The sequence below is a fragment of the Kogia breviceps genome, chromosome 2 (genome assembly GCF_026419965.1).
Source record: "Kogia breviceps isolate mKogBre1 chromosome 2, mKogBre1 haplotype 1, whole genome shotgun sequence".
NCBI lineage: Eukaryota > Metazoa > Chordata > Mammalia > Artiodactyla > Physeteridae > Kogia > Kogia breviceps.
In genome coordinates this window covers 164,049,562-164,068,191 of record NC_081311.1, presented here as the reverse complement: position 1 = coordinate 164,068,191, position 18,630 = coordinate 164,049,562, and the positions used below count along the sequence as shown (strand labels likewise).

General features: G+C 40.9%; 1 protein-coding gene across 7 annotated transcripts in view; it reads left to right on the top strand.

The window, feature by feature from the left end:
* The window catches only part of ANKRD44 (ankyrin repeat domain 44), a 323,674-nt gene that overhangs the window by 191,805 nt on the left and 113,239 nt on the right, over positions 1-18,630 (top strand). For all 7 annotated transcript variants that reach the window (XM_067026492.1, XM_067026494.1, XM_067026491.1 and 4 more), the window contains exons 5-9: positions 2,653-2,853; positions 3,215-3,302; positions 6,283-6,425; positions 7,320-7,532; positions 15,893-15,971. In XM_067026492.1, the coding sequence (XP_066882593.1) occupies positions 2,653-2,853; positions 3,215-3,302; positions 6,283-6,425; positions 7,320-7,532; positions 15,893-15,971 (724 nt within the window). The remainder of the gene's footprint in view (positions 1-2,652; positions 2,854-3,214; positions 3,303-6,282; positions 6,426-7,319; positions 7,533-15,892; positions 15,972-18,630) is intronic.

Sequence of the window (18,630 nt, the reverse complement as noted above, 5' to 3'; positions counted from 1 at the left end):
TTAAATAATATTTCAAGGCACAGGTGAAATATTAAAGTGAGGCTTTTCATTTGTCCTAGTCTTAAATAACCATATGATAATAGACTTTTTTAAAAAATAAATTTGTTTATTTTTGGCTGCGTTGGGTCTTCGTTGCTGCACATGGGCTTTCTCTAGTTGCAGCGAGAGGGGGCTACTCTCTTGCGGTGCACGGGCTTCTCATTGCAGTGGCTTCACTTGTTGTGGAGTACGGGCTCTAGGCTCATGGGCTTCAGTAGTTGCAGTACATGGGCTCAGTAGTTGTAGCTCACCGGCTCTAGAGTGCAGGCTCAGTAGTTGTGGCGCACGGGCTTAGTTGCTCCATGGCATGTGGGATCTTCCCAGACCAGGGCTCGAACCCGTGTCCCCTGCACTGGCAGGCGGATTCTTAACCACTGCGCCACCAGGGAAGCCCTAGATAATAGACTTTTGATGATTTCTCTGTTTTTGCCAAGCTTTTGTCAGATCTGATTAAATTTGTCATTACTTTTACCTTGTAATGTAGGTGATAGAAAGCTTTTACGAGGAGTAGAAGTGTCAGCTCTGTGACTTTCACATCATTTATGCTTGCATTGGTATTATTATTATCTTTAATCTGAGTTCCTTGCATAAATCTTGTCTATTTTAGGGTGTTTTTAGTTTAAGGGTATGTATTACAATCTGTAAATGGACTCGGCAGGCCATCACTCTGTATTTCAGTGCACTCAAAGTGAATGAATGGAGAGGGCAAGCCCTGCGCCCCCTCAGCACTGTGGAAGCCCCACCCCTCCCTGAGGGCATCTCCAACACTGTGAGGCAAGATCTTCCATGGAGCTGACTGAGGGCAGGACACCAATCCAGAAGTTAAATACCAGCGTAAATGCTTTCCTTTTTAAAGAAATAAAATATAAGTGGAGGTTCCAATATTTTCTTCCCATATCACAATTGATTGCACATCTACATAAACTGCATAATTTATGAGATGAAAATTGATAAAAATATTATTTTTCTCTTATTTAAATCTTAATGCTTATATTGTGATCTAGCTTTTCTTTTATTTTTTGTTCACCCACCTAGTTTTTAGGATAGAGCCTGACTAATGTTTCCTTCAATCTTCCATAGTTCTAACAGTGTTTTTTACATAGTAAGCGAGCATTAATAATACATGTACACATGTTTCACTCTAAAATGGGCTCAAGGACTATTTAATAGTCATTATCATCAGTTGTGCTGAGGATGGGTGGCATATATCTTTTCTTTTTTCCTTTTTGGTAATCTTAACAAATTGATTGTTTGCTTGGATCCTATCAGTTTATTGCCCTTTATTTATAGCCTCTAAATGGAGTTCCATTGTTTTCTTAAAGTGTATTCTCTAATTTGCAAAGTTAACTTCTTTTTGCTCTCATTCTACCGTTCAAGTTAGCCATTCATCTCAATACATTGCCACTACTGATTCATGGAAAATTTTTTTTATTTCATCATTTTTGTCCCTGGTTAAAATGTTAATTCTGAGAGTTCAGATCATCTACTTTTTTGGGATTCTTTTATATACCTGCATGATAAAGTTGATAGTCCAGGTCTGTGGGGATTAGGGTGGACAAGGGTAAGTTCTTTGTCCATGAAGGGTGGCAGGAATGTGGTACTAATGCCTTTCATTGGTCTATTGATGCCACATTGAAGAGATGTCCATAAAGGAGCCAGGGACATCCAGCTGGTCTCAGGGATGTCTCTAGACATAAAGAGAAACAACCGACAGCCTTCCCTTCTCTTGAGAGAAGCTATGTCATTTACCTGACTGAAGAGAAGTGTCCTCAATCCTGGCTGCATAACAGAGTCCCCAGGAAGCTTTACAGACATTCTGAGGCCAGTTAGAATCAATACAGAACAGTCATGTGTATTTTTCAGAGCTCCCCAGGTGACTCCATTGCACAGCCAAGGTGGAGAGTTATAGTTCAAGAGGCTAATAAGATGATTAGGTCAACAGAAGGAAAATCAAACGTGGGAGGCTCAGTAAGGGTGAAGGGACTCAATAGCAGAAAAAAAGTCTGCTTTTAACCTAGAAAACATTGGGGAAAGAAGGAACAATTTCATAACCTCAAGTTGAGGTGGTAATAGACATCCTCTTCCCTTGACTGCTTATTGATCAAACAGGGAGGGTTGAGACTTGACCGAGAGAACCAAAGATTTATAAATTGATCCAAGAATGTCTGGAGAGCTTTGGGGCCTTTGGCTTTGGAAGATGGAGTCTTAGTGACAAATACGGCTAACCTGGGATGATCTTTGGGTGCCCTTTGGTCTATGGCTGTTTTAACCTGCTGTGCACAGTTGCACAGGAGTGCTCTCGTTTGGCCTAAGGATACCTTATATTTTGTAAGGAAACCCTACACCTGGAAGTTTATTTGGTTTGGGGGTTTTGCCAGGGCTCTTGGCCTAACAGAGAAAGGGAGAGTGAGTCTGTTTTAATCTGTGCCACTCTTTTAATCTTCATCCCATACGACCTTGCTTGTCTCGGGAGAATATACATCGTGAGCCAGCCTGTGAGGGCAGGGAGCCTTTCCCTTTCTGTAGTTCCGGGGTCTGGTGAAGCAACTTATATGCAATAAGGATTGACCGAGCGTTTGTCAGTGACCCCTGCAAATTCTGCTTTTGTTGTAGGAAGCGGTGCAAGTGTTGATTAAGCACTCGGCTGACGTCAACGGGAGGGACAAGAACTGGCAGACCCCACTCCACGTGGCAGCAGCCAATAAGGCTGTCAAGTGTGCAGAAGTCATCATTCCCCTGCTGAGCAGCGTCAACGTCTCTGACCGAGGGGGACGCACAGCCTTGCACCATGCCGCTCTGAATGGCCATGTGGAGGTCAATGTCCTCATCATTGAGAACAAGAATCCTCCCACAGACCCTCTTAGCCCCATGGGGAACCTAATCTCATTGCTGAGGCTTTTAGATCATGGGACAAGTATATTTGCACACCAAACCTTAGGCAACTCTACCTATTTTTAAATTTAGAGCCACAATGAATTGAAAAAGTAGCCGACACCTCAGTCTTTTCCTCTGACACACATGCCGCAGGTTGGCCGTGGTATCTTCCTTCTTTGAACTTCAGATCTCTGACCTGCCTTTAGATTGGACATTAATTTGGCTCACATCACCTGCTGAGGGTGAGGACCCCTCACCATTACAGAGTATACACTTGATTTCACTGTCGGTTATCTTTCAGATGGTTAATTTACTCTTGGCCAAAGGGGCAAACATCAATGCGTTTGACAAGAAGGACCGGCGTGCTCTGCACTGGGCAGCTTATATGGGTAAGGATTCCATGAATGGAGAGCAAAGTGCAGATAACTTGAACTAAAGAAGCCCCGGGTTTCTCACTGACCACGCAGGTTTTCTCTTGGGCGAGCCTGACTTCTTTTGAAGCTAAGGGATTCAATTGGATTAAGATTCGGTCCTTGTACTGGCATGCACAGAGCACTCTAACTGGGCAGTTGCTTTGTCGGAGATTTATTTATCCGACAAAGAGCAGGAGGGATGAATCATGGCATGGACTTCATTGAACGTGTTTCTATCGGGATTGGAAAGCTGCACAAATTGTGCTTATTTTAACTTGTTATGGCAGCAAAATAAGGTGTTTAAAAAGAAAGAAGGACGGGCTAGCAAAGCAAGGATGTACATTTCATTTGTCTTTTTATTTATAAATAGTCCGGAAAGAAACAACAAGGAAGGAATAAAGGACAACACCCTGGCTGTCGTGTAGGTTGAGGTGCCCAGAGCCACTGTGGGTGGTTCTGCTACCCCACTGCCTACAGAGCTGGGGCTTGCTCCTTGTTTCTGCCAGCTCAGGTGCAGAAGACAAAGACATTACATTTCTATGCTTTTCCTCTTCACTTTTGTTGGCACTAGTACCACTGACAAATGAGAGCCCTCATAGGGTTTATTCTCAGTGTTGACTGCTGGGAAATGAAGAACTAAGATCCTTCCTTTGTGTTTCTAATTGGAGAACATCCTGCAATTAGAAAAGCAGAAAAGCAGGATTCTATCAGCACTAAATTATAAACACCCTGCTTGCCCATCACAACACAGGAGATTGTGAAAGATCTACACAATGGGACACTATGCAGTAACGACAGTGATGATATCATTAGTTTTTTTTTTTTTTTTTTTTTTTTTTTTTTTGTGGTACGTGGGCCTCTCACTGTTGTGGCCTCTCCCGTTGCGGAGCACAGGCTCCGGACGCACAGGCCCAGCGGCCATGGCTCACGGGCCCAGCCGCTCCGCGGCATGTGGGATCCTCCCTGACCGGGGCACGAACCCGTGTCCCCTGCATCGGCAGGCGGACTCTCAACCACTGCGCCACCAGGGAAGCCCCTATTAGTATTTTTTTTTTAACATAGAAAGATTCTGTGATATGTTAAGTGAAAACAGGTCATAATACAGTATGAATAATACAATCCTCATTTTTGTTAAAAATATCTATAAAATGAAAACAACCTGGGATGTATTAAACACTGAAATATTAACTGAGTATCTCAAGGGATTGTGGATGATATTGGTTTCCTTTTAACACCTTTTTGCCTTTTCTGAATCCTTTTTAATAAGCCTACGGACCTTTTATTATCATAAAAATTAATGTTAATTGTGGGAAGAAAAAAGAGAATGGGTTGGGGCAGGGATGAATAAATTCTGTGGCTATAGATAGGCCTGAGTGAATTCTTGGACTTAAAAAAACAGAATCTTAAGATTTTGCACACATTATCCTTTCTTACAAGGTGACATGGACTTTCGAGTTGTTTGAAGCAGGTTGGATGTCTGCATGGTCCCTGCAGGACTGGAGCCAGTGAGCGTTTGCCAGATGATGTTTAGGCAGAGCACAGGCTAAGCTAGTGTGGTGTGGGACTCAAAGAACCTGGAGTTTCATGTTTGTTCTTTGCTGATACATGGCTAAAACATCTGTGTAGAATTGCTTTAAAGCAGTAAAGTTACATTTTTGTGTGTCATCGGGATACAAATAGGAAAACACATACAGACGACCTTAGGGACTAAGAGACAAAACCAGGGCAAAGAGCATAAGCTTAAGATAGCACCACCAGTAATTCAAAATAGTTTTTTTCTGTATATAAGTCTTCATAAAACTAGCCAAGACAAAACTCTGTCTCTCTTGTACACACACACACACACACACACACACACACACACACACACACACACACACACACACACACACACACTTTAGGCCCTGGAGCCAGTACTCATCTTCTACCCTTCAGTTATCAACAACCTTTAGAGCAATGATCTTGAAGCATCGAACAGTCTTTAGTCAGAAAATAAAGGTCAAATACATTTATCGTTGTATATGTAGCAAGATAGAGAACAAAGGAAGATATTCTAGAAAATATGCCAACAGGAGTTGAAACTAGAAGGGTTTTCAGTTTAGCCAGTAATTCATGAGAATTTGAAGTTGAACCATATGAAGTTGCCATTTTTGTGGGCCCAAGAAAGGGTCAAACAGCAGCAGTTGCATATGATTTAACAATAATCTGGAGTTGTTCTGATTAATTGATCTTTTTTTCTTTCATTAGTTTTTCCAAACCAAATTGTCATTGTTAGACTTTTCAGTAAGAATGGCAATTGATTTCAAAAGCATTGCTTTCATTTGACATGATTTTTGTTTAGTCTCTGGTTCTGACATATTGGCAGGACCTCCTCATTATTTATTTGTGAACAGGCATCAGTCTCCTTAAAGAGAAGGCTCACATGTGAATCATCTTTTCTTCCCACAGCACTTACATGATGCCTGACACATAGTACGTACTCCCTAAATATTTGTTGGATATTTGCCATGAAGCAGCCTTTTTTTTTAAAAAAAGGGAAGATGTTGGGGATAGGAGTTTATTTTTGCTGTGCTGGGTCTTCGTTTCTGTGCGAGGGCTTTCTCTAGTTGTGGCAAGCGGGAGCCATTCTTCATCACTGTGCGCGGGCCTCTCACTATCGCGGCCTCTCGTTGCGGAACACAGGCTCCAAATGCGCAGGTTCAGTAGTTGTGGCTCACGGGCCTAGTTGCTCCGCAGCATGTGGGATCCTCCCAGATCAGTGCTCGAACCCACGTCCCGTGTATTAGCAGGCAGATTCTCAACCACTGCGCCACCAGGGAAGCCCGAAGCAGCTTTTGATAAACAGCTTAGCAAAAGGCTGGCGGCAATGAAAGCTGCTGGTAATAATTCAGGTGGAAGGAATTGTCAAATTGTCCTATAAAGGTTAACGATGTTTTCTGCTGCTTTGTTTCTACAGGCCACCTGGATGTCGTGGCGTTGCTCGTTAACCACGGCGCGGAAGTGATGTGTAAGGATAAGAAGGGCTACACACCCCTGCATGCTGCGGCCTCCAACGGGCAGATCAGCGTTGTCAAGCATCTCCTGAATCTGGGGGTGGAGGTGAGCTATGATTCAGGCATCACCCCATGGTGCATTTGTGGGTTTTCTGTTGTTCTGAAATTCAATCCTGTGTCTTTGTGGGTTTTCTGTTGTTCTGAAGTTCAATCCTGTTTGCTTTTAACACCTGTGATACATATCCACCAGTCATTTTGAAAAGACTGGAGAGGTTTCATCATCCCACCTTTAGAACCTAGCCTTCTAAATCGTGGCTTCCAAGCAGAAATGAATGAATGAATGGTAGGACAAACATGCTGAGCTGGAGAAGTCGGCCTCACCCCATTCTCCTTAGGTGGCGGGCAGGAGCAGGAGGGAGGCTCTCCCAGAGGGAAGGAAAACCAAGCTGCAATAGTGAGATGGTGAAAACAGCAGTCAGGGCAGGTCTGGAAGAGCAAGAGGGAGCTGGGGGCTAAATAACCAGGGCAGCTCCACAGCCCAGCCACCCGAATGTGGCCTCTTGAGGTGTCAGACAGCAGAGCGGGTTCTGAGTTCAGGCCCCACAACAGCTCCCTGAGCACCTCCCACCCTTTCCTCTTCTGTTCACTGTTGAGATTTGGGCTCTTTTCTTGCTCCCCCGATTCAGTTCTCCTCTGGCGTTTTGAGGCAGCTTTGCCTTTCCCTTTTTATCCCCTCCCTAGCTGAAAGATATCTTCCCACAAGTGGAAACCTCTCACTCTTCCTTCCAGCTCACTTTTTTGTCACTTTCACGCTTTGCTGATCTTTACCTCCGCGTGAGAAGCCTTCCCAGGGTGACCACGCTGGGGCAAGAGGAAGCTCTGAATGATCACACTGACAGATGGGTATTTCCTTTCTCCAGCACAGCCAGTAGGCTTTCGGTGGGAAATGGAGTAAATTGGCTTCCATGCTTTTAATCGCCCATGTTGGACTCATTTGCAGATTGATGAAATCAACGTGTATGGAAACACGGCCCTCCACCTGGCCTGCTACAACGGGCAGGATGCTGTAGTCAACGAGCTGACCGACTACGGTGCTAACGTGAACCAGCCCAATACCAGCGGGTTCACCCCGTTGCATTTTGCTGCTGCCTCCACGCACGGTGCTTTGTGTCTTGAACTATTAGTAAACAACGGGGCGGATGTTAACATTCAGGTATGACTCTCTCTCAGTCTCCCTCTCTCAGTGTGAAGTACCTTTGCGTTGAGCCTCTGTTTGAGCAAACTCACCTGCTGTAAATTACAGTTAGTAAATTGTAACTCTAAGCATCCCGATTCTTGCGGACTTATCCTATATTGTCATGACGTGGAAACTTCTACAGGAGTGGTGGTACCAGTGGATGACACTGAGGTTCTAGCCACGTGCCCTTGGTAGCTTAGTGAATATACGGGAGCACATACTGGGTCTCAGGGATGTGGACTTGGCCGAGATTCTAATACTGAGGTGAATGTTGAGCTGATAGGGCAGAGATGCTGAGCATGAAAAGGAAGCCTAACCTAATGATCTCAGGTCTGTTTCCAACCTGCAAGGCCCTCCAAGGAGTTTCTCAAATGGCTTCCTGGAGTAAACCCCAGATAGTGGCTTCAATTAGATGATATTAATCTGGTTTTAATGGTAATTCCTTTACTCAGCAAACTTACTGAGGACTACCTAGTGCCCTCTGTTTGGTACCTGGTGTATACTCCAGGGTGCCCTTAAGGAATTTACGATATGGCAAGGAGATAATGTACTCAGATAATCATGGGGCAAGAGAGAATGTCATGAGTGGCATGAGAAATTAATAAAGTGCTGCAAACTATAAGAAGCAAGTGTTGATTTGCTTTTTGCTTGGGCATCAAAACTAGAGATTGCTTTTGAGCTGAAGATTGATATCAGTTGAGATGAGGAGGGATAGAGAGAATTTGAGAGAGGACATTCCAGATACATAGAATGGCAAGCAAAGGAGTTGAGAGGTCTTGATAGGTAAACTTTAGGTAACCAGTCTGCTCACTGTAACAGATAACCAAGAGGAACTTTTGCAGGTAGCCTTCATGATCCAGGTTATATCACTTGGACGCATTTAGATTGTAGCAGAATATCCTGATTTATACCAAGTGACCTTGTTTGCATCCTCAGCTTCCCTTCTCCCAAGCACACAGGAATTGTAAAGCAAGGTCCCAGTGTATTCTGTCTCTGCTTTTGAAAAATTGTTATTTCCAAGATTTAATTTCAAGAATATTGGATCAGTATATTTTAATGATCTTCTCTATTCACTATTGAAGTCCTTTTATATTTTTTCATTTAATTTATAATATGGGGAAATATGGGACAATTTTTCAGAATAGCGATTTATTGTGATTGAATGGAGTACAAATTATATGAAAGAAAGGAGCCAGGAACAAGCTGAAATGTGACCTGACCAAGAATGAGCACTTATCTACTGGCCAAGGATTTGGGACCTCTATAGGGTGTGGGTCCGCTAATCATTATAGAGGCCACATGATCAGAACTGAGCATTAGAAACAGTAATCTGGCCACAGAAAACCAGAGACAGAAAAGAAAGAAAAAAATGTATATATGACTACATAAAATTTTTAAACTTTTATATAACAAAACAAAACAACAAAAAAGAAAAAACCAAAAACCTTAACATAAAATTGAAAGGGGAGCAACTCGGAAATTTTTCTGCAATATACATATAAGCAAGGAGTTAACATATTTAATATAAGAGCTCATAAATATCAATAAGAAAAAGTCTGATAGTCTACTAGAAAATATGGGCAAATGCAGATCACGAGAGAGAGAATACAATATCCATTAAACTTATGAAAAGATATTCAGTATTACTAGTCATTAGAGAAATGCAAACTAATACTTTTATAATACTAATACATTAACGTTTGCCTTTAAAATTGGCAAGTATCAAAAAGACTAGCAATGCCCAGTGTAATCAATGAAAAATTAAAATGCAGTAAGTAAATATGATCCAGTTTTATAATTTCAAAAAGTATGTGTCTATGTATGTGCATAGAAAGAGAAAAATATCTGGAATCTACATCAGTATCCTAGCAACAGCTATCACTCCAGCAAGGCAAAATTATGATTTGGGCTTTTAGTTTCTTTTCAATATATTTGTTTTAATCTTCTTATTGTGATGCCATAAGCATGTGTTATTTTTACATCCAAAAGAAAAAAAAAGCTACTTTCATTTTTATTTAAAAAAATTTCAGATATAGTGGACCTAGGGAGTGGACAAGTAGAAGATAACTGGAAGTCAATGAAATGGGTCTGGATAAGAGGTAATGAGTAATGAGGACAGGCGGATGGGGACAGCCAGCGGAGGGAGAGGCTTTGCAGAAAGGAAATCACTGGGATTTCGTTGGACAAGAGATGGAGGAGATAAAGATGAGTATAAGAATTGAAATCTGGCTAAAGAGGTAGTACAGCACAGTGATTCAATGTCCAGTTCTGTGTCTAGACTGACTAGATTCTCATCCTACCTTGACTTTTAGTAATTATATACTCATAAACAACTTCTCTGTGTGTCTGTTGATCTGTAAAATTAGGGAAACAGTAGTATCTTCCGCATGGGACTGTTGTGAGGATTAAGCAAGTTATCTCACATAAATTACTTGGAACAATACCTGCCACATAGTGAGTCCTCCATAAATGATTATTGTTATTAAGAGGGATGTCAGGAGAAAGAGTAGGCTTAGAAGGTAAAACCAGTGACTGTAGTTCTTGAGAAGCTGATTTTGAGCCTTTGATACAGCCAGTCTGAGAAAACCAATAGTGCAAAATGTGATTCTCTAGCATGGGAGAGCAGTAGAGAATAGAAGAAAACACCTAGGTTGTCTCATTCACATAGAGGTGACTGATAGTTGAAACTGGGAGAAAAGGATGATGAGATCACCCATGGAGAGAGTACATCATAGCATGAGTAGAGAAGGGGATGTAGGACTCCAGTAACCTTTTACTCTTAGGATCAGGAGGAGGAGGAAGAGCCAGAGAAACGGATGAAAAAAGAAGAGTTGGGGAAGATAGGAAGGAAACGAAGGGGATGGAGTGTCTTCATGAAGGTAGAAAGCAGGCACAAATGAAAAAGTAAACTAGCTGAAGAGAATTTCAGAGTTCTAGATCTTGTAAGGGGACCCCATCCGAGGTCCTACGTGGAGGTAGGATGAAGGTCTTTAAGAGCAACAAAGAAACCAAGGTGGGGAAAGAGCCAGCATGTGGGGTTAAAGTCTAAGAGGAGGGTGGTGGAGGACAGGAGGCAAACAGGTGGCTCAACCATCAATGTCCTCAAGACGTGTGACACTTTTCTTGCCATCCTGATGTCTGAGGGATATCCTGTGGATCCTCCAAAGGAAGGAACATTATTGAAGTTAGATAAAGTATCTCTCTTTACCAACCTTAATTAATTCACGGGGTTATCTGATGCTCTCCATTTCCTCTGTAAAACATGCCAACTGATGCTTTCAGTGTGCCCGATACTGAGGTTAGAAGGCCACTTTCTGGCATACCTACCTACTTCTCCCAGGTAACTGACTAGCAGCCAGTTCAGATTGGATAAGAGGCTTCAACTAGGTATGGTGCCTTGGTCTATGGTAGCCTTCTCTTCTCCTCCACAAAATGGACATGGAAAGCATAGCTACTTAATTTTAATAGTTAATTTTTTCCTGAAGACTGCTAATCATCAGTAGAGTATAAGAAGCACCATTAAAAAAAAGTCCGAGACTTGGGTTTATGTATTATCTAATCCATGTAAATGGGATTTTGAATCAAATCTAGCCTTCTCCCTTAGTCTCCCCATCTACTCTGTCTACATCCTAATTCTCTTGAATCTTTATTAGTTAACTTCGGATGCATGGATCATCTAACATTTCCGTGGAGCCATTCAGTCTGACCGGAGGTTGTTATCTCTCTGTACCACATTGCCCTTGGATTTTGAAAGTGTTTGTAGATTGCAAGACAATTTATATTTGTTTAGATTTTCCAAAGTTAGAAGAAAATAGCAGATTGAAATGTAGCCAGTACCTACTCACATGTTCACTTTGTTTTCCTCTGTCCTCGCAAAACACAAAAAGTGATGTCTTCATGAGAAATTGCAAGATGATGGAGAGAGGAAGAAGGCTCTGTGTCTTGCATGCATTTTACAGTCCCTCATTTTGCTTAGATTGACCATGGCCCTGTCCTTGATTTTGAATAAACTTTGTGATATCACAAAGTTTAATTATTATAAAATAATAGAGACACAATACTTAATACAATAATCTGTTGAAAGTTTACTTTTCTTTTTGCAAATAGGAAGAGCATGAGGAAATATGAAATAATTTCCCTTCTCCATTAGAGACCACATTGTAATTTTTGTAGCATCTCAAGGCTCTTTTTGGAAGCACTCAAACTAAGCATTAAAGAACACAGTAAACACGTGGCCATGCTGGATATGACTTAGAAAGATAGATTCAGAAATGACCATTGCCTGCCTAACATTCCGCCTGCCTATGGTCTCAATTCTTTTCTGTGCACGGGCCCTTAGATCACTTAACCCTAAGAGATTGGAACTGAAGCCCATCACACATTTACTGAAGTGGACCAGCTCCCTTCTTTGTATGTACCAGGACCAAGTTATATTCTATAATTGCATTGCAGAGGTTGAAGATGAAACTGGAATAGGCAAGAGTAAGCAGTAATAGCGACATGGCCCTTGGATCTTAAGAGAGGAAGTGAGGAAAGGAGGGGGGTAAATGTCTGAGCCAACCACGTACCATCTGCAGCCTTTAGAAGCATTTAAAAAATTAGACTGTATATGGCTTTTTGCACACCAGGGTATTAGATTGCTCTTCCATTGAATTAGGAAGCCCTTTGGGGTTTCTGACTATATTTATTTTATAGAGACTTTATTGCCCTCCACCAGGGCCACTGAGCTTTGTGGCGCCAGGGGGCACTGTTCCACAGAGAACACAGTGCCTTCAGCTTCCTGGGGAGTAACTATGTATTTAAGTTTAGAGAAGGTTTATGGGAGGAGGAGGAAAGAAGGCATTAGAAGTGGAAGAAAAGAATGAATGGATTTCTGAGAATGGAAACGCTTCATTAATTCAAGGATTAATCTTCCTTGGATGATGGTGAATTCTTCCCTGAAAGAATACTAATATTTGTCATAAAATATTCTTAGTCCTCATTGGTTTTCTTTCATGACTTACGGCTGAACCATAAGTCAATAGGAGAGCTATTAAGCAAGTTCTCAAGGTAACAAACTTTTCCAAGCCCTAAATCTGCTCTGGGAAAATGCACTTAGAAATTGGAAGGAGGCTAGAAATGAAGAAGTTTTTCTAAAAGCAAAGCTTTGAATAAGTGGGAGAACTGATCATTTCTTCTCCTTTGAGCATTCAGGGAATGTTTGGTATCTGAAGTTCTAGGGCCAGCAGCAGGAATGGCAAGTTCCCGCCACCCGACCCCACCCCCATGTGAAAAATTTCTCAGGCAGATAATAAAACTCAGTAGGACCCTCAGTCTCAATCTGAATATTCTGAGTTCTAACTTGTAAAGGCTAAATAAAAAATACTAGTCTTTTGACCTTCATTGGTTTTCAATGGCTTTTTGAAATGAGTTCCCTTTACACCTATACCATATAAACAAAGCTGCCCCAAAATGACTGCTGTGGTGCTCTTAATGCTTCCTGTCTCCAATTCCCGACTTCCTGCCACCGTATCCCAGTGAGAAAAAAAAGTCAGCTAAGGTCTGTCTTCAGTGGTATGTGAACTCAGGCAAAGATCTGCAAGGGTAGATCTGAAGCAAGCATCACCATTGACCATATTGCCATCCTTTTCATTTAACCTAACTTTGGTCATCTCTGTCCCTTTACCAAAAGCACAAGCACTCCAAGGGAGGAAAAGGGTATGGCGTTTGCTGTCCTTGAAATGGGACCAGCTTTGTAAACTATATACTGTAGAAACTGGTGACATCTGCTTTGGCTCTCTGTCTGCAACTTAGTTGCCTTTAAGCTCTTTTCTAGGCATGGAAAAGTGCTTGGTTAAATGTTTATAAAGATATTATCTAGGGCTTCCCTGGTGGCGCAGTGGTTGAGAATCCGCCTGCCAATGCAGGGGACACGGGTTCATGCCCCGGTCCGGGAAGATCCCACATGCCACGGAGCGGCTGGGCCTGTGAGCCATGGCCGCTGAGCCTGTGTGTCTGGAGGCTGTGCTCCGCAACGGGAGAGGCCACAACAACGAGAGGCCCGCATAACACACACACACACACACAGACACACACAGATATTATCTAAACACTGAAATATTTACGGCTTTATATATATTTAACTAAATGCTAATCTTAAATTTAAGAGAAAATACTGGAGCAAAATTTAAAGAAATAGCACCATCTAGGGACAAATGAATGTCAGCTCTGCAATTTCTGTTTTCTCTCTCCTTAAGAGCCTTGGACCGTCATCACTTTTTTGTTGGAAGGAGTATGTCTTTTTTTTTTTTTTTTTTTTTTTTTTTTTTGAGAAGGAGTATGTCTTAACTCCTTATTCCTAAGTGGTTCCCCGACTTTTTAGTCTTTTGAATTGTCTGCATTTAACCCAGCTAAGACCCAGGCTCTGGAATCAGAAAGCTTTTAGGAGCTCTTCTCCATCATATGTCTTATGATTGGTGATGGCATCATATCCTCATTTTCTTGACTAATGATCCTTTTCCCTAAAGATATAATTTCAGTAAAGCTTCAAGCTTACTTCCATCTTCCTTTCCTTTCTCAATCTTTTCTAATTCAGGTTATAATCATACAAGATTAAGATGGAGAAAAAAATCCTATTTTTTCTATTTTTTTCCCCATCAACTTGACAACCTTTCACTATAATGATTATTTACTTCACTCAACATGCAGTTACCACTCTGACTAACTCTTCCCTTGGCACAGATTGTGCATAGTTCCTTTCTTAAGTCTAAGGAATAGACTAATAGGATATAATAAATATTCTTCTGTTAAACCTTGTGGTTTTATAAGCTATTCCAGTGGCTCCTCAACTTTAGTGTTTTGTGAAAGTTAGAAATGACATCAATTCTGATTCAGTTTAGGTCTGGGTTAGGGCACAGAATTCACATTTCTAACAAGAATCCTGGGTGATTCAGATGCAGGTAGTCTGTGGTTCACTCTGAGAAATATTTAAGTGATTATTTGTTTTCCATTGTAGAGTTTTTAAAAGAATCATTTTAAAGCACACGTATTTGAATTTCATCACAAAAATGAACTTGTGTTTTTGAAATCTCATATTTTAACCTCAGGCTTAGGAACACGTTTCTTCTGAGACTTAGAAAAAGAATAGTTACATAAATTTCTTTATTTTCTTTTCTTTTTAAAATAATATCTGAATGAAAGAATACATAATATATATATTCTCAGTTGGGGATACTTTGGGTCTAAAATAACAGTAATATTTTCGTTTGGGTATCACTATTTTTAGAAGAAATTCTGTAAATGATTATTTCTTAATCAAATGTGTAGGACTTTGGTATTTGGTGTAATGATGACTAATGTATGGATTCTGTACAGTTTTCATCTTTTGGCTTAATCTGTGAGAGAGAATGCCATCATTTATATATTGAATAATAAAGAGATGTATAAATTCAGCACATATTTCCAGGTAATCATTAACATGGCAATTTGCATATCTTAATCCTATGATTTCTAATGAGTTAAGTGAAGCAAATATTTCTCTTTTGGAATAATTGAAAGTGGTGTTTCTCTGTGGAATTAGAATGTAGAGAATGGTGGAGGATTTCAGGTCAATTTTGAGAGTTGCAGTGATTTATAGCAGTTTAGTCATCTTCACGTCAAACAGGGCCAAACAAGTTAATACATCATTTGTCTTTTTCTCATGTACTATAGACAGAAGGTGAAAAAAACACTGTAATAAACTATACATATACTATCTATTATACCGTATAATGGAAAAGAATATGAAAAATAATATATACTATATATGTATAACTGAGTCACTTTGCTATACACCAGAAACTAACACAACATTGTAAATTAACTATACTTCAATTTTTTTTTAAAGTTGAAAAATAAAACTCCTTGAAGGAAACCTTCACCAGTAGATCACAGGAGATGAAAAAATGTTTTGGATGATTTCCTCAGTTTAAACCAGGGTAGTTTAAAAATTGTCCATGTGACTAAAAATTTTGCACTTCTCCTCTAGAATAATTTCCACGTCTCGAAGCTTCTTTAAAATGTGATGTTATAGATAAGTAACAAGGACCTACTGTATAGCACAGGGAACTATATTCAGTATCTTGCAATAACCTATAATGGAAATGAATCTGGAAAAGAATATATATATGTATAATTGAATCACTTTGCTGAGCACCTGAAACTAACACAACATTGTAAATACGTCAGTAAAAAAAATGTGAAGTTAGGCAATAACTTGCGATATCACATACACTTTATTGAGCGTTGCTGGCAATGTCCATAGGAATGTTTCAGATTGATGTCACTGGCCCATTGTTTCTCTCTCTCTCATTTTTTAGAGTAAAGATGGTAAAAGTCCTCTGCACATGACAGCTGTCCACGGAAGGTTCACACGGTCACAAACCCTCATTCAGAATGGTATGTGAGAGTCTTCTGCAGTGTCATTACTGGAACAGTTTCCTGGTGTGACTGAGTTTGGTCGTCAGTCATTTGAATGTGAAATATGATGCTCTGTTTTAGAGTTTATTAAGCTTGGATTTATACTGTCCTTTGATGAACTTTGCTAAAAGCTCTTAGACACGTCATCACCAATTCAGCCTAAGAGTGAGGACATAGAGCCACTAAGTTTCACAGTCAGTTCCCAGTCAGTCAAAGAACATGTGAGTTTTGAAACTGGAAACGATCTACTTGTATAGGCTCAAGATCCTGCATTTTTCACTCTGAAACTAATAAAAATAAGTATCAGACATTTTCTAGCAGCAAATCTGAATTGTTTTTAAATTTTTGAATTTGCCATAGTTCCATAAGTTAAAACTTGTTAAGCTACTTGGGCAAAGGTAAGAAAAAATGAGTGACTCAGAGGAAAAGCAGGTACGTACATGATATAAAGGATCATAAAATCACAGGCTTGATAGAGACCTTGGAAAATCACATAATCTAGTGATTTCCCAGGCTTACAATAAAGGTGTGTTTGAACCATTGGGTTGTCTCTGCAACCAAAGGACTAGGGAGTGTCACTTCACAACATGGTTCACGTTACTATTAGACGGTCAATGGCCAGAATCTGTGAGTGGATTGACTTTTGACTTTGACAACACAACTTCTATTATTTTAGCAAATCTTAAAGACAATTTTAAAAAAACAGGTTTAGTTCAGATTTTATGCTGACATTCCAGGTGAATCCAGCGGTTCCTAAACTATCTTTAGTTGACCCGCATTTCTAGTTCTCAAAATTCTGGCATTAGTCAATTTTTTTAGACTTATCTTTTTCTCATCTGTAAGAACACTGGATGACATACACTTGAATTGTTAGTGGTACTAAGTTATGTCTTAGGCACTGAAGTCATAAAACTAAAAAGTCATTTGACATTTGGATGGAAGACCAGCCAGGGAAATTATGCTGAGGAAGCAAAATATCTGCAGCAAAGCACAGGAAATTTATAAGCATTTCAGTGAAACTATAGAAGAAAAGAAATCCCAACAAATTTCCAGTGAGCAAATGCAGGTAAATGAAAATGAACTGGGGCTTCCCTGGTGGCGCAGTGGTTGAGAATCCGCCTGCCGATGCAGGGGACACGGGTTCGTGCCCCGGTCCGGGAAGATCCCACATGCCGCAGAGCGGCTGGGCCCGTGAGCCATGGCCACTGAGCCTGTGCGTCCGGAGCCTGCACTCCGCAATGGGAGAGGCCACAACAGTGAGAGGCCCGCGTACCACAAAAAAAAAAAAAAAAAACACGAGAAAAATGAACTGCACAACACTCATTAATTCTAGTTTGAAATATGTGATATGCCTTTGTCATTTACTTTATTGAGAGGCCACTTTAATTGTTTTGTTTTGCTTGAAGTAAAGGGGAGGTGGGGAGGGACCCTTGCATCTCTCCTCTGCACACTTTCCTCATCCCACTGTACTTCTCAACTGTTTTTCAGAAACAGTGTCCACTGCCTTAAAAATAAACAAAACTAGGGAGCTATTTGGTATCCATTTTAAAAAATTTAATGTGAACGTAATCACCAGGGCTTAGCTCTGTGGCATTAAAAAAACATTGTTCACTGTTAGAGAAATTTCAAGCACTAGTGACCAGATCAGAGAAAGCAGTTTTTCACCTTGTAAGCACTGCCTTCCTACAGGTCCATCCCTGCGGGCCAGACCTGTGTCATGCGAGTGTGCTTACAACAGTCTTGGGGGTGCTGCTGGCTGCTTTGACCTCTCTAAAAACCATCTTGAAGACTTCCATGCCCTCTCTGGACTTTCTTGCTAGACTTTTGAGTTGGGACAACCCCTGAAAGAGACCTTATGTCTTGTCCTCTGTGATCAAGGAGCTTGTCTCAGAGCCTATCTCATTCTTGGCTGGCCTGGCATCTTGCTTGTGGGTTGAGTGGGATCCTGGGTCCTGTAATACTGAGGATATAGTGGCTATAATACATAACTTACATATAACGATAAAGCTAACATTGGTTGAGTGTTCTTCACATTGTGCCAGGCACTTGGCTAAGCACGCCACATAAATCCTTCCAACCACCCCATGAGAAAGAGGTGCTATTATTATCTCCATTTCAAAGATAGGGAAACTGAGGCAGAGAGGTTGTCACTTCTGCTGGGATACATGGCATGTATGTTGAGGAACAGAGATTAGAACCCAGGAAGTCTAACACTGGAGACTGAACTCTCAACCACTCTTCTCTGTATGAACAATGACAGGTTAAAATGTTTTTTAACTTGAATTCTATTTACTCTAAGAGTCGCTTGCATTTGGCAGAGAGTTATTTATCCCTGTAAAAGGATGATTTGGCATTCTCTTCTCTCAGCTGACAGTTCTTTGCATTCATTGCAGATGTGAGAACTTTGAGTTCTTCCATTTGACATTAAAAAAAAAAAAAAATGCCCTTAGGGACAAGAATAGGAAGCTCTTTTCTTTCCTCCTGTTTGTTGGTTTCTTTCTGGGAAAAGGCCGGAGGCTCACACCCCCAGGGCCTGGTGTCTGTCCTCCAGAGTGGGTAACCACAGGACAGGACCTGGAATGCCTGTCCCCCATGGGGACATCACTTGGCTCTTAAGACCTGCTGAGGAACATTCTTG